Here is a 15,096-nt window from a genome sequence, read left to right on the forward strand (position 1 = left end):
AGAGAAAAAGAATTATTCTAGAACAACGTTGGATGCAAAATTAATTCGAACAATGGCGAACTTTATTTCTGCAATTCTCTAAACCTCTCCAAACCTCTCCAAACCTCTCCAAACCTCTCTAAACCTCCTCTAAACATTGTTCTACATTGTGCTGGAATTAAGAAACTAATGTTTCAAAAGATGATTCATTGAAAGTTTCTATTATTCGTGAGTATAGAAGACGAAGAGCACAAAGTTGAAATTGTACACAAAAGAACGTAAGTAACATCTGGTTGGCGAAATTTCTTCGAACGAGGTCTTCATCGCGAAGAAGAATTTTCGAGTGGAGAAGTTAACATTTGCTTTAAGAAATTTCCTCGAACCAGCAGTTCTTCGTCGCGGAGAAGAATCCTCGAGTGGGAAGGGTAAACGTACGTCGAGCACAGAAACAAAGTTGCTGTCATATTCGCAAAACTGTACGTAACATTTCCATTAAGGAACCTCTTCGAAACGACCAGTTCCTCGCGATGGAGACGAATCTTCCAGCGCAAAGAGTCACCGCGAACACACACCACGAGGTACAAAGACGTACTAAAAAAAATTCTACATAACTTTTGTTTTAAGAAACTTCTTCAAAACGACCACTTCTTCGTCGCGAAGAATAATCTTCGAATACAAACAACGAACGCGCACGCGTGCAGAAGACGAGCAACACGGTTCGAGTCGTATTCAAAAAATGATACTTAAGATTTCCATTAAGAAATTTCTTCAACTACTTCTTCATCGCGGAGAAGAATCTTTAGATATAGACAATGCACGTGTACGAGTACAGAAGACGGGGAACAAAGTTGAAGACACGTTCAAAGAATCGTACTTAAGATTTCAATTAAGAAATTTCTTCGAAACGATCGGTCCTTCGTCATTGGAGAAGAATCTTACAGTGCAAAGGTTTTGAGTGAACTCGAAGAACGAAAATCAAAGTTGAAGTCATATTCAAAGAATCATGCCTAATATTTTCATGAACATAGAAACATTAACATTCCATGAACATAAACATTCTTTAACGTTTTAAAGAAATTTCTTTAAAACGACTAGTTCTTCACCACGTTCCTCCGGAGAAGAATCTTCCAGTGCAAAGGGTCAACACGGACCCAGTGGACGAAGATGAAAGTTATATTGAAAAAATTATACGCAAAATTTCCATTAAGAAATTTCTTCGAACAACCACTTCTTCATCGCAAAGAAGAATCTTTAAATATGAAAAATGAACATGTGCAACTGCAGAAGCTGAGAAACAAATTTGAAGAGATGTTCAAGAAATTATACTTAACATTTTTTTTAAGAAATTTCTTCAAACAACCACTTCTTCATCGCAGAGAATAATCTTGAAATATAAATAATGAACGTGCACAAGTACAGAAGAAGAGTAACATAATTGGAGTCGTATACAAAAAATGATACTCAACATTTTCATTAGAAAATTACTTCAAAACAACCACTTCTTCATCGCAATGAAGAATCTTCAAATAGAAACAACGAACGCGCACGAGAGTGTAGGAACGAAATCGAAGCGACCCGTAGCGCGGGAGATTCAAACATCGACGGGGGGTCGTTACGTCGTGACAAACCTTGAAAACGTGAGACTTACGGATTCTCGGATCGAACCACGATGTGGTGCGTGTCTGATGATTGATGAAGTAGATCTCTCCTTCGGGGGTGCGCGCTTGCTCCCATCCGTCCGGCAACGGACCCAACGAGTTGGTCGCGCCGCTGGTGGATTTCCCGTTGTCGACCGCAGCGGCGACGGCCGCAACGTTCGCCGCGGCCGCCGTTTTCCGCGGGTCCTCCCATGTCGTGGTTCGCGTCAGGTGGCTGGAAAATAAAATTATAAACGCGTGTTCAGAATCACGCATGTCCACCAGCGGTCTGCTATTTTGTGCGTAGAGCGCGCGCGGCCCCGTGCAGAAACTGAATACGCCACGGGCGCGTACAGTTATCCACATATAGTAGGCGCACTCTAAAAATAGTTCCATTCAAAAGACGACGCGAAGGAGTAACAGCGGGCGCCTAGCGGCGTGTTGCTGCTCCTCCGGGCGCGTTTAGTTTTCGTCCGACCAGTACCGCGAATTAAAACGCGTCCCCGGTGCTTATCGCTACCACGTGACCGTCTCTACTGCGCGTGCGCGCGCGCACGCGCGTACCGGGAGCAGTGGTGGTGGGGGGAACGCGGGACCGAGACCCACCGCACAGCCCACTCCTAACGACCGATACGCGTGGTCTCGCGCGTCGACCAAGAATCCAACAACGATGAGAAGAAACTTCCCGCGAATAATTCCATCCACGCCTACTCGTTGTTCAACGCGCGCACGATATTTCTTCCCTTTATTTATTTGTTCGTAGGATTCGTTTCGAAACCCGTCCCGCGGGACAGCGGGGAGACGAATCGGAGACGAGCGTGACCGCGAGATACACGGGCGCGCGCGCGCGCGCGCGCGCGCACGCGTTCGAGGACGTCGCATTGTATTTTAGAGCTGTCCGCGGGCAAACGAATTACGGATTACGCCCTATATCGTGTTTCCGCGAGCAACGCCGCGGAGAACTGAACCGGTGACTTCGAGGAGTATCGATAATCGGGAATCGACGAGACCGTGGCACGAAGAAACGAACTACGGGCGGAATTGTACGCGCGTTGCCCGTTCGATCTTCCGCGCTGAGATTTTAACGCTGAATAGTACGGACCTAGTGTGGTTCTATTTCCAGCCGATTTTCTACGTGTCTTTGAAAGTTGACGGAGAATTCATTTGGGGATATAATTGGTTTTCCATTTCAATTACTGTCACCGAATTTTCAGGGCGGAGCAACGTTAATAATCGAGTAAGTTTAAAAAGAAATTTGAAGTGGGTAAATGACTCTGTTTCGTTGTTTAGTGTTGAAGGACTATTGCGGAGGAATGGGGAACGATTAGAACGAAAGAGAAACAGTTTTTGTAACGATAGTCGAGGTAGGTTGAACTCCTAAACCCTTTGATTTTAATTTTGTTCTTTTTTTTTGTTTCTTACAATCTCTTGTGTTTGATTGTTTGGGTAAAATTTAGTTGAGTTTATCGTTTACCGAATGCTGTGGCAATGCTACTTTTAGAGATTGCTCTTATTCGTATTCTGATACAATTAAAAAATTTTCAGGTATTAAACGGTATAGTGTACCATATATACACTATATACGCTATATTTTTCAGAGAACTACATTTTATGACGTAAAAAAAAATTCTAAAGTTATAATTTCTAACTGAAATTCGCTTCAAGAATAATACCGTTCGAAAAGTACATTAATAAAATTTTGATATCTTGGTTAGTGCGAGTCATGGTCTCTTTGCGTTTCAATAACGATCAGCTAAAACCTGATCTATTCTTCATGAATCAATATAGTGTCTCTTAAATGTTCTACAAGAATAATACAATTCTAAAAGTAAGTTAAAATAAAATTGAATACCAGTACAATTACATTCGTACTAATTATATTTTATAAAATGTAAAAGTAACTAAATGCTCTCTATAAGTACAGATCCCAGAGCAAGTGCCCCATTTGCCCTAAGCTAAGGGCAATACCGAGTACGAGCATCATTTTTATCCCATATAAAAAATCTTTTCCAAATGGAAAATTAAATTACACTATTCGAAGACCAACGAGCCCAGTAATTAATTTACTCCTCTTACAACCTTACTTTAAAATTCTAATTTTCCATAGGGAAAACCTCGGTTGCATCGATTACGTACATTTAACAATCACGAGCTTTCCCAAGTCGAAAATGAAATTCGATTCGAGGACCAACGAGCCGAATAATTAATTTACTCCTCTTTACAACCTTACTTAAAAATTCTAATTTTCCATAGAGAAAACCTCGGTTGCTTCGATTGCGTATATTTAACAATCACGAGCTTTTCCAAGTCGAAAATGAAGACCAACGAGCCGAATAATTAATTTACTCCTGTTTGTTACCTTGCTCGAAAATGTTAATTTTCGAATCACGACACGAGCGTAGTGGTACCGAATTCGGTAACCTTCCCCTATTCTGTCGGGCGTCGGTAGCAATTGGAACCGTACAATAAAACAGAAACATAATACATAGTTCCAGCGTGTCTGGCTTTGGTAGATCTGGCTTCGATCTGACCGATTCGCCGGCTGCGAGAGATCGCGCTTAATTAAATCCCAAACACACGCGTCGTTCCGGGGCCAGCGGGCCGGAGATGAAGTCGTTTCGAGTCCGAAACGGCTTTAGTTGCACGAAAACACTACGTTTCTCGCTCTCGACAAAAATAGCGGCTAATGGCTGTGATTGCTGATCCCCGTCGTCATCGTGGTCGTCGTCGTCGTCGTGGTCTCCCGGTCGTCTTCCCTCCGCCCTAACGTATTTACCTTACTCGCGTGTCATTTTTCAGCCGGGAGGAAGTGGAAAACACTACACCGGCCGAGCGTGTACACGCGGCTACGCGCTCTCTTATTTACCTACGTGAAACGAATACCTTTGCGAACCGGCTACCTTACCTGACTCCAAAGAAATTTTAGACACCCGGCGACGAACATGCGGCTCAACGCGACACCGTATGTATGTATGTGTGTATGTATGCATGTATAAGTATGTAAGTGTGTAAGTGTGTGTGTGTGTGTGTGTGTTCGTACCCTCTTACGAGGGCACTCGGGTAATTTCAGATCGATGAATCGATGTTGTTTAAGATTCGAGTGAAATTTGAAAGAATTGTTCTGGGTGGAGGATTACAAATTGGAAACATTGGTGATGTTACTTAGGGTTTTGAATAGAAGTTTTTGTCTGCTTAGAGATTCGAGTGAAATGTGAAAGAATTGTTCTGGGTGGAGGGTTACAAATTGAAAACATTGGTGATGTTACTTAGGGTTTTGAATAGAAGTTTTTATCTGCTTAGAGATTCGAGTGAAATTTGAAAGAATTATCCTAGATAGATTGTAACAAACTGTAAACATTGACAGTATTACTTAGAGATTTGTGTAAAATTTGAAACAATTATCCTGTGTGGATTGTAAGAAATTGAAAAAAATTGAGAACATTGGTAACGTTACTTAGGGTTTTGAATAGTTTCCATCTGTTTGGAGATTCGAGTGAAAATTGAAAGAATTATCCTGGATAGTTTGTAAAAACTGTAAACATTGACAGTATTACTTAGAGATTTGTGTAAAATTTGCTTAGAGCTTTGTGTAATTTTGAAAGAATTATCCTGTGTAGATTGTAAGAAATTGAAAAAATTGAAAACATTGGTAACATTGGTAACGTTACTTAGGGTTTTGAACAGTTTCCATCTGTTTGGAGATTCGAGTGAAAATTGAAAGAATTATCCTGGGTAGATTGTAACGAAATTGGAAACATTGGCAGTGTTACATAGAGTTTCGAACAAAAGTCTCTATTTATCATACAGATAGAGCGCACGATGTATAGAAAGTTAGCAGATCGACTTGAAATTTGAATATATTGCACGTAAACGATTTATTTAAAAAGCAAGACTCCATGAGCCCAAAATTTTGAATAATAACCGATTTAAGAGCCGAAAAAAAACCTCGAAAAACTGAATATTTTTTTATCAAAATAATGGTTTCTTCGTTACTGAAATTTTTACTCCACTCGAGAGATAAACTAATCTGGATTAATAATCTTCGTTCGATTAGTGGTCCTATCATAGAAGGTAGATTTGTGTCTCTTCTCGCGTTTTGAATTGACAAAATTAATAAAAATAATAGTGATTCTCGTCGAATTACATTACGTACCCAATTTTCATCGTAACTCAATTATTTCTTCGAAAACGAAGAGAAAAAAAATTGCAAAGAATCCTCGATTTTCGGCCGAAATACTAAACTGCCCCCTTAAACTGCCGTAATTTCCCATCTAGACGGTATCATCCAGATGCACCGTAGCGATATACGATGCTAATTTTTTTTTCTCCTCTTCTCTTTTTTTTTTTCGTCCGCTCACAGGGTGATCCCAGAAACCGTGTCGGGTTAAGGTTCTCTTCCGAGCGAAGACAGGAAAAAATTGACGCGGGACAAGTCGCCGCGATTCAACGAGATTTATCTTCCGTCCACTCCGCGCTTTAAACGCTTTTACGCGCGAGTCTTCTAATTGCCACGGTTAAGCAGCGTGCAACCTGAAACCGAACCACGGATTCTCGAAAACATCGTTAATCGCTGGAGGGTTCTCAGGAAGAATCTCAAGTTGGACGGTGTAGAGGAGCTCGTGCACTCGTTGCGTATCCTGTCCAAAATTGTTGCTAGTTTGTACTCCGTCCGGGATGACTCAATGCGTTTCGCCTAAGGGGGATTCCCATTAGAAACGTTAAAAAAAAAAATAGATTTTCTATTATTGGATTTATTGAAAACATGTGCATCCTTGAAGATATGACTTGTGAATTTCATACTGGTTAGTAAAAAATTATCAAAGCTGTGATACTTCCAGGGGAACACCTTATTTTGGAAGAGCTCTTAAGAGGGAGATTTCTATTAGAAGTATTTTAAAAAATTAATTTTCTATTATTGGATTTACTGGAAACATGTGTATCCTTGAAGATATGACTTGTGAATTTCATACTGGTTAGTAAAAAATTATCAAAGCTGGGATACTTCCAAGAGGACACCCTATTTTGAAAGATTTCTTAAGAGGGAGATTTCTATTAGAAGTATTTTAAAAAATTAATTTTCTATTATTGGATTTATTGAAAACATGTGCATCCTTGAAGATATGACTTGTGAATTTCATACTGGTTAGTAAAAAATTATCAAAGCTGGGATACTTCCAAGAGGACACCCTATTTTGAAAGATTTCTTAAGAGGGAGATTTCTATTAGAAGTATTTTAAAAAATTAATTTTCTATTATTGGATTTATTGAAAACATGTGTATCCTTGAAAATATGACTTGTGAATTTTATACTGATACGTAAAAAATTATTAAAGGAATAGGGCGTTCCAAGGAAACACCTTATTATAAAAGAATTCTTAAGAAAGGGATTTCTATTAGAAATATTTTAAAAAATTAATTTTCTATTATTAGATTTACTGAAGGTATATATATCCATAAAAATATGTCCTTGTGAATTTTATACTGATACGTAAAAAATTATCAAAGGGATAGAATGTTCCAAGAGAACACCTTATTTTGAAAGAGCTCTAAGAGAGGGATTTCTATTATAAATATTTAAAAAAATTAATTTTCTATTATTATATTTGCCGGAGGTATATGTATCCTTGAAAATATGTCCTTGTGAATGTTATACTGATCATGAAAAATAACCAAAGTTTCCATACTTCCAAGGGACCACACTATTTTGAAAGAGCTCTTAAAAGGAAGATTCCTATTAGGAGAATTTAAAAAATTGATTTATTTTCATACTGGATTCTCTGACAATATTCTTAAAACATATCCACTAAAATTTATACCTACATACGATAAATTACCGAAGTTACCATACTTCGAAGGAAATCTCCTCTTAATGGGAGCAATCCGATATTTTAGGTCGAAAATCGAGGGTCTCATAATTTTTTTCTGTAATGGAACCGGATCAGGATGAAACTTAGTAAACGTATACCTTGTACAATGATTTGCCCTTAATTCGAAACATGACAAGAAAATATATCAATCTAAATTATATTAATGATTTCAGACACCATTAACCCATTACATAAAATTCAAAGCAATTATTAATCCAGATTAGTGTACTCCTCATTTGAAACACCGTAAATTCCAAATTTAAAAAATGAAGACAACCCTACTTTGATCAAAAACATTCAATTCTTCGACCTCCTTTTCTCAAATCGGTTAAAAAATAACTATCCCTAATTTCGAATCGTTGACTGTTCCACTCTTCGGATAAATCTCTCTTCGACATTGCATTCAAATTTCAAGTATTATATTCAAACATATCGAGCAAAAAGAATCCTTCGAAATTTCCAACGTGCACCATTACAACCACGAAGAGAATTCGTTTCGGAGTTCCATAACCTTGGCGATTGTTCACGATTCGCTATGATCTTAACGCGGTAGCGGTTTCGAGGCTCGAACCTCGATGAAAATACAACGAGTGGAATCGATTTTTTATCTGAAATTATCCAGACCCCCGCCCTCTCCCGTGTAACCGTAGAGGACGCGAACGAAGTTCTCTAAATCCACGATATCGCGGCGCGCACGAGTTCGCGGTATTCGCGATCGAGAAACAAATCTTCTTACTCGGTTAATAATACCCCGGAACGTTTGACGTAGTTTTAACATTAAGAGCATTATCCGATCGGAATATATATCCGATCGAGCGTGTTAAGCCCCCCAACGTTTTCCGAGATCCACCAGCAGTAGAGAGAGGTGCGCTACGCCGAGGAACGGGACGAAGTGCTTTCGTCGATCGTCAGATAACGGGTGTGTGTTTATGCTCGCTTATCGATCACCGGAAGTTTCGAGCTTCGTCTCAACAGGTTTCGTTAAGGATACGAAGCTCTCACGCAGACCCTCTTTGGACGAAATCGTTTGAAAATCTCGAACAATGCTACGAGTCTTTCGTCTTTCGTTGTTCTTTTGTCGAATGATCAGCTTCTAATAGCTTGCTTGATAAGTTTTGTCGTTCGATAAGAGATGGAGGTATTAGGTTGGAAGTTTTATTTTTTGGAAGAGAGTACTACTGTTTGATGAACGTGTGTGAAGTTTCATGTAGATCTGTCGACTTGTATATTTACAGTTGTTTAAGGTTGAAGTCTCGTAGTATTTTTTTAATAGTAGTACTGTTTGATGAACGTGTGTGAAGTTTCATGTAGATCTGTCGACTCGTATATTTACTGTTGTTTAAGGTTGAAGTATCGTAGTATTTTTTCAGAATGGAAAAAACGACAAAATTTATTGAGTGACTTAGTACATCGATCGTTGATCATTTGAAAGGAACTTGTGTTCGTTTTTCGTGACAAAGGAATTAATTAGACTTTAACGCTTTAAAATGCAAAGAATTTTTTGTAATATGTTTCTTATCAGCGTGATAAGTAGTGTTCATTGTTAAAAAAAATGGTTTATTAACCACCGAGTAGAGGCGCAGGGGTTTGAGATTTGCATAGTTTTCTCAATTATGAATAAATACAATTTGTTTCTTATCTTCGTCGTGCATGTTTCATTTTATTTAATCTAATCGAAAACTCAGTTAATCTGTACGAGACATCGGAACATGTAACGTAGTCCAATGGGGGTGTGACAGATTGATTAATAATTATGTAATAGTTATGTAATTATTGTTTGACAGTGTAGACTCTATTTAAATATTTCCTGGACTAAACCATCGATGAAAAGGAAAAATGAAATTCTGAATTATTTACCTTTTTAATTTACCTCGATCATGACCGTCGGTTAATTAAACATTAATACAAAATATAAAATTATTATTCAACGATATAGACCCTATTACATGTTTTAAATTATCGATGAAAGAGTGACACGAAATTCTGAAAAATTTCCCTCCTTAATTCACCTCAATTATGGCTGCTGGTTAATTAAAACTTGAATACAATACCCCATAAAACTAATACTCTACAATATAGATCCCATTATGATAAACATTTCTCCACACTAAATAATTGCTGAAAGGTCAGCACGAAATTCCGAAAAATTTCCCTCCTTAATTTACCTCAATTATGGCTGCTGGTTAATTAAAAATTGTGCAATATTCTATAAAACTAATATTCGCACTATATATACTCCATTATGATAAACACTTCCTGAAACTAAATAATCGATGAAAGATCGGCAGGAAATTTTGAAAAATTTTCCTCCTTAATTTCCCTTGGTCATAATCATCAACTATTTAAAACTTAAATATAATATCCTATAAAACTATTATTCCACAATACAGACCCTATTATGACAAACAATTCTCAAAAATAAATAATTGATGAAAGGTCAGCACGAAATTTCGAAAAATTTTCCACCTTCATTTCCCTAGGTCATAACCATCGATTAATTAAAAATTATACAATACGCTATAAAACTAATATTTCATAATATAGACCCCATTATGATAAACAATTCCCAAAACTAAATAATCGATGAAAGGTCGGGAGGAAATTGCGAAAAATTTTCCACCTTCATTTCCCTGGGTCATAACCGTCGGTTAATTAAAATTTAAATACAATATTCTATAAAACTAATATTCCACAATACAAACCCTATTATGACAAACAATTCTCAAAAATAAATAATTGATGAAAGGTCAGCACGAAATTCCGAAAAATTTTCCACCTTCATTTTCCTGGGTCATAACTGTCGGTTAATTAAAATTTAAATACAATATCCTATAAAAATAATATTCCACAATACAAACCCTATTATGACAAACAATTCCCAAAACTAAATAATCGATGAAAGGTCGGCAGGAAATTTCGAAAAATTTTCCACCTTAATTTCTTTCAGTCATAATCAACAACTAATTAAAACTTAAATATAATATCCTATAAAACTAATATTCCACAATACAGGTCCTATTATGACAAACAATTCTCAAAAATAAATAATTGGTGAAAGGTCGACAGGAAATTTCGAAAAATTTTCCACCTTAATTTCCCTCGGTTGTAATCAACAACTAATTAAAACTTAAATACAATATCTTATAAAACTAATATTCCACAATATAGACCCCATTATGACGAACATTTCCCAAAACAAAATAATCGACGAAAGGTCGGCAGAAAATTCGTAAAAATTTCCCTCCTCAATTTCCCTGGCGGTTGAACACCCTGGAGGGGGAAGGGCCCGTGGTGCGCCCCGCGGGTCCCCCCCACCGATCGAAAGAAATTGAAAATCTATTCTCCGTGGACGCGTGATCGGTGGCACGGCGGAATACAGAACGTCGGTGTGTTCCAAAAGCTACATGTCGCGGGTCTCTCCGGGAGCGGTTGGATGCGTTCCAAGAGAGTCGAGCCGAGCCGAGGTGGAGAGGACTACTAGGCGGCGGAGGCAGAGAGGCGAAGGGTAGAAGGGAGTGAAACGAGGAAAAGAGGGAGAGGTAAGCAAGCCAGGCAGGCGGCAGGCAGGCAGGCAAGCAGGCGAGCAGGCGAACAGAACAGGCGACCAGGCAGCCAGGCAGGCAGCTCGAGAGCATTGGAGAATTACAAGAGGGTTTCTGTGTGGCGCACGGCATACGGACTACGATGTATTTTTACTCCGGACATCACGGCGCCGGACAACTCGTAAATAGACACTCTCGCACCGACGCTCTCTTTCGCCTGCCTGCTCTTCTCTCCCGTCGTCGTGGTCGTCTTCGTCGTCGTGATCGTCGTCGTCGTCGTCGTCGTGATCGTCGTCGTCGTCGTCGTCGTGATCCTCGTCGTCGTCGTAGTCGTCGTCGTGATCGTCGTCCTCGTCGTCGTCGTCCGCGTTGGCCTCCCTCTGGCACCCTCCCTCGAGAACCTCTTCGAGAGAGGATCGAGACGACAAGCCGGCTCGTCGCCCCACGGCTTTATCGCCGAAACGCGCGAGTACCGTTAACACGATCTTTTAATGGCCTACGATCAACGCCGCTAAACGCTACGAGCTACGTCTCCCGATGGACGATCCATAGATCCCGTGTTTCCATCTGCGTTGCGAAGATATCGAATAGATATTCAATTTTTCATATTTTACCGCCAATTTTTCCTTGTGGTAGGAACGATCGGGTATGCGTGTTTTTAGGACTCTACACTCGCCCCGGTTTCAAGGTAAGACTCGGAAGAGTTGAAAAACACATTAATGTTGGAATAAGGTATACTATGTCTCCCAATGGACGATCCCTGTCATGAATATTTCGAATAGATATTCAATTTTTCATATTATATCGCCAATTTTTCCTCGTAGTAGGAACAATGGGGTATGTGTGTTTTTAGGACTCTACAGTCACCCCGGTTTCAAGAAAAGACTGGGAGTAGTTGAAAGAGACATTTATATTGAAGTAAGGTATACTATGTCTCCCAATGGACGATCCCTGTCGTGAAGATTTCGAGAAGATATTCAATTTTTCATATTTTACCGCCATTTTTTCCTCGTGATAGAAACGATGGGGTATGTGTGTTTGTAGGACTCTACAGTCACCCCGGTTTGAAGATAGTTGAAAGAGACGTGGAACTTGTATATTCGGAGACAAATATTCTATTCATATTGAAACAATTGTCCAAATTTAATTCCAAAGAGACTAGTACCTTACTATTTTAATATACCAAACACTACGAGTTGCGTCGCCCCCATAGAAGTGTCTCCATCTTGAATTCAATAGGCATCGAACGATGATCGAAAAAATTTTCTACGTTTCACCCTCGATTCTTCCGCTAGAATCGAAGTAGTCGTCAAGAACAGAGAATGTGCGTTTGTAAGACTCTGTACCTACCCCGCAAACAAGACAAATTTCGGTGAAATTCACACGTAAATCGCGTACGTGTAATCGTACATGAAAAATATCTTACTTTAATACCAGTACAATAATCGAAAATTGTACTCGAACGTCTATCGTTCAAGGCAAAATTTTATTCGTTTTCTTGGATCGACCGGTTGAATCTCGATTCGTTATGAAACGTTAAACGTTCCGAATTTAAAATTCTAATTTTTACCCAAAGTAGCGTGAAAAAGTTGTTCGTCTTTCGATTCGAAATTTTTTTATTACGTATCAAAAAGTCACCGGTTGGAACACCCGGCACTTCGCGGAACGATTTTGAGAAATCGATCGACGATCGATCGCAACCAGAAGGCTCCCAACCGGTCACGCGTCGAGCGTCGATCGTTTCCATTGTCCTCGATTCGAAAGGTCGCCTCGTGATGAATGAAACGGTTCCGCCCGAAACCTGGCACCGCGCGCCATTCGATTCGCGAATATTTACCTCAAAAAGTACCGCGGAGTCGCGATTACATACACCCGGCCAAGGCGAAACGTCTATAACGGGACGCTGTGTGTTCCCCAGCCGCGAAAATGCACGTACGCGCGGGAATATGAATGAATAGTCACGGGGCGATTAAGATGTCATAGACGATATTTATGGAACCGCTCGGAAACGCTAACGGTATACGAAATTTAAAGTTAAACGCGACTTGGCGCCACCGAGCCGATTCATACCCGGAAAACCGCTTCTTTATCCCAGCCAGGATCTACCGAGTCACTTACCGCGAAGGTTAACCCCCTCCCGTGTGACGATAGATTCTTCTTCTTTTTTTTTCTCTCTCTTTCTTCTTTTTTTTTTTTTTCGCGTCCTTGGGAAGGTCATTAGCGGCGGACGATTTCGATAAAATTGATTTACGACGGTGGAGGATCACGTGGCTACGAGAACCGTAGTTTCCGGCCAAATGTTATGAAAATTATACTATTTTAAAATCGGTAAAATATTCGCTTGTTCGGCGAAGTCGTTTCGTTCTCCAAAATGGGGAATATAGAATTTGATGAAATTGTTCGTACGCTTTGAAGAAATCGTTTCGTTTTCAACGAAAGAAACGAGATTAGTTTCCTAACTAACCGATATTTCCAATTACCGAAACGATTTATAAATGGAATCGAGTAACAAAGTGAAGAATACTGGTAAAAATTGAAATTTGCATTTGTGGGATACGAACACCCGTAAAGTTTGCATACTTGTCGCTTTATAACCGCGAAACAAATATTACAAATTTTGTCTTCTATTTTCTTAACAATTAATGAGATACAGTCTATCGACGTACGCGTTATTTTCGTTAAGTATCCCATCGAATAAATTCCGAGAATTAAAGTACTTCAAAATCGGTATAAAAGTATCTCGATTCTATTACTTGGTATTATTGTGTCTTCTTTTCTCGCAACGGTAGGAATATTTTCGAATATAAATAAAAAAAAGAAAAAGAAAAAAAAAACATTATTTTAAGTTCGTCGAGAATACTTAAAAAGATCCAGAAATCGATTCTTCCTCCGAAAGGATTCCCTCTCCCGTTTAAACTGGCCGATTTGTCAACAGCGTGATCGCTAATCGCGGAGTCGAACGAACGAACGAACGAACGAAGCGAGGCGAGCCGAGGACGCTCGCGCTGCCTTGAACTTTCGATACATTCGAGGTATTCCCGGAGATTTGTCCTCCTATCTGGCATTCTGGCGCGTTCGTAGCCCAACACTCTCGTCTCTACAGGTGTGTCGGGGTCTTTAGCCTCCGAGTGGCGAGGTAAAAACACCGATCCTCACCGCCGGGCGCATTGTAATACTTTACGGGAAAGAGCACGACCCACTGCCTCCGCTGTACGATCGCTGTGACGCGCGCAGCCGATGCAACGCTGCGGTCGGTGCATCGCGACACAAATACAGGGCGTTAGAAAAGTCTACCGACTGCGCGTGGTGTACGCGTATACGTGAGCCATCGAACAGAGCCGTGGAAACGCGATAATTTCCACGGCGGAGGGAAAATAAATTTTCCAAATTGAATTTCATAAATTTCATACATTTCATAAATTTCATAAATTTCATTAATTTTATAAATTTCATAAATTTCCCTCGTTTGTTTCGATTAATTTCCGCGGCGGAGGGAAAATAATTTTTCCAAATTGAATTTCATAAATTTTATGAATTTTATGAATTTCATAAATTTCATAAATTTCATAAATTTCATAAATTTCATAAATTTCATAAATTTCATACATTTCCCTCGTTTGTTTCGATTAATTTCCACGGCGGAGGGAAAATAATTTTTCCAAATTGAATTTCATTAATTTCATAAATTTCATTCATTTCATTCATTTCATAAATTTCATAAATTTCATTAATTTCATAAATTTCATAAATTTCATTAATTTTATAAATTTCATAAATTTCCCTCATTTGTTTCGATTAATTTCCGTGGCGGAGGGAAAATAATTTTTTTAAATTGAATTTCATAAATTTTATGAATTTCATAAATTTTATAAATTTCCCTCGTTTGTTTATTTCGATTAATTTCCGCGGCGGAGGGAAAATAATTTTTTAAATTGAATTTCATAAATTTCATAAATTTCATTCATTTCATTAATTTCATAAATTTCATTAATTTCATAAATTTCATAAATTTCATTAATTTTATAAATTTCATAAATTTCCCTCATTTGTTTCGATTAATTTCCGTGGCGG

General features: G+C 38.9%; 1 protein-coding gene across 4 annotated transcripts in view; it reads right to left on the reverse strand.

Moving 5' to 3' along the window:
• Yki (Transcriptional coactivator yki) overlaps nt 1-15,096 on the reverse strand; it is a 37,262-nt gene that overhangs the window by 2,712 nt on the left and 19,454 nt on the right. For all 4 annotated transcript variants that reach the window (XM_076322824.1, XM_076322815.1, XM_076322808.1 and 1 more), the window contains exon 3: nt 1,628-1,851. In XM_076322824.1, the coding sequence (XP_076178939.1) occupies nt 1,628-1,851 (224 nt within the window). The remainder of the gene's footprint in view (nt 1-1,627; nt 1,852-15,096) is intronic.

Source organism: Ptiloglossa arizonensis, chromosome 1, assembly GCF_051014685.1.
Source record: "Ptiloglossa arizonensis isolate GNS036 chromosome 1, iyPtiAriz1_principal, whole genome shotgun sequence".
NCBI lineage: Eukaryota > Metazoa > Arthropoda > Insecta > Hymenoptera > Colletidae > Ptiloglossa > Ptiloglossa arizonensis.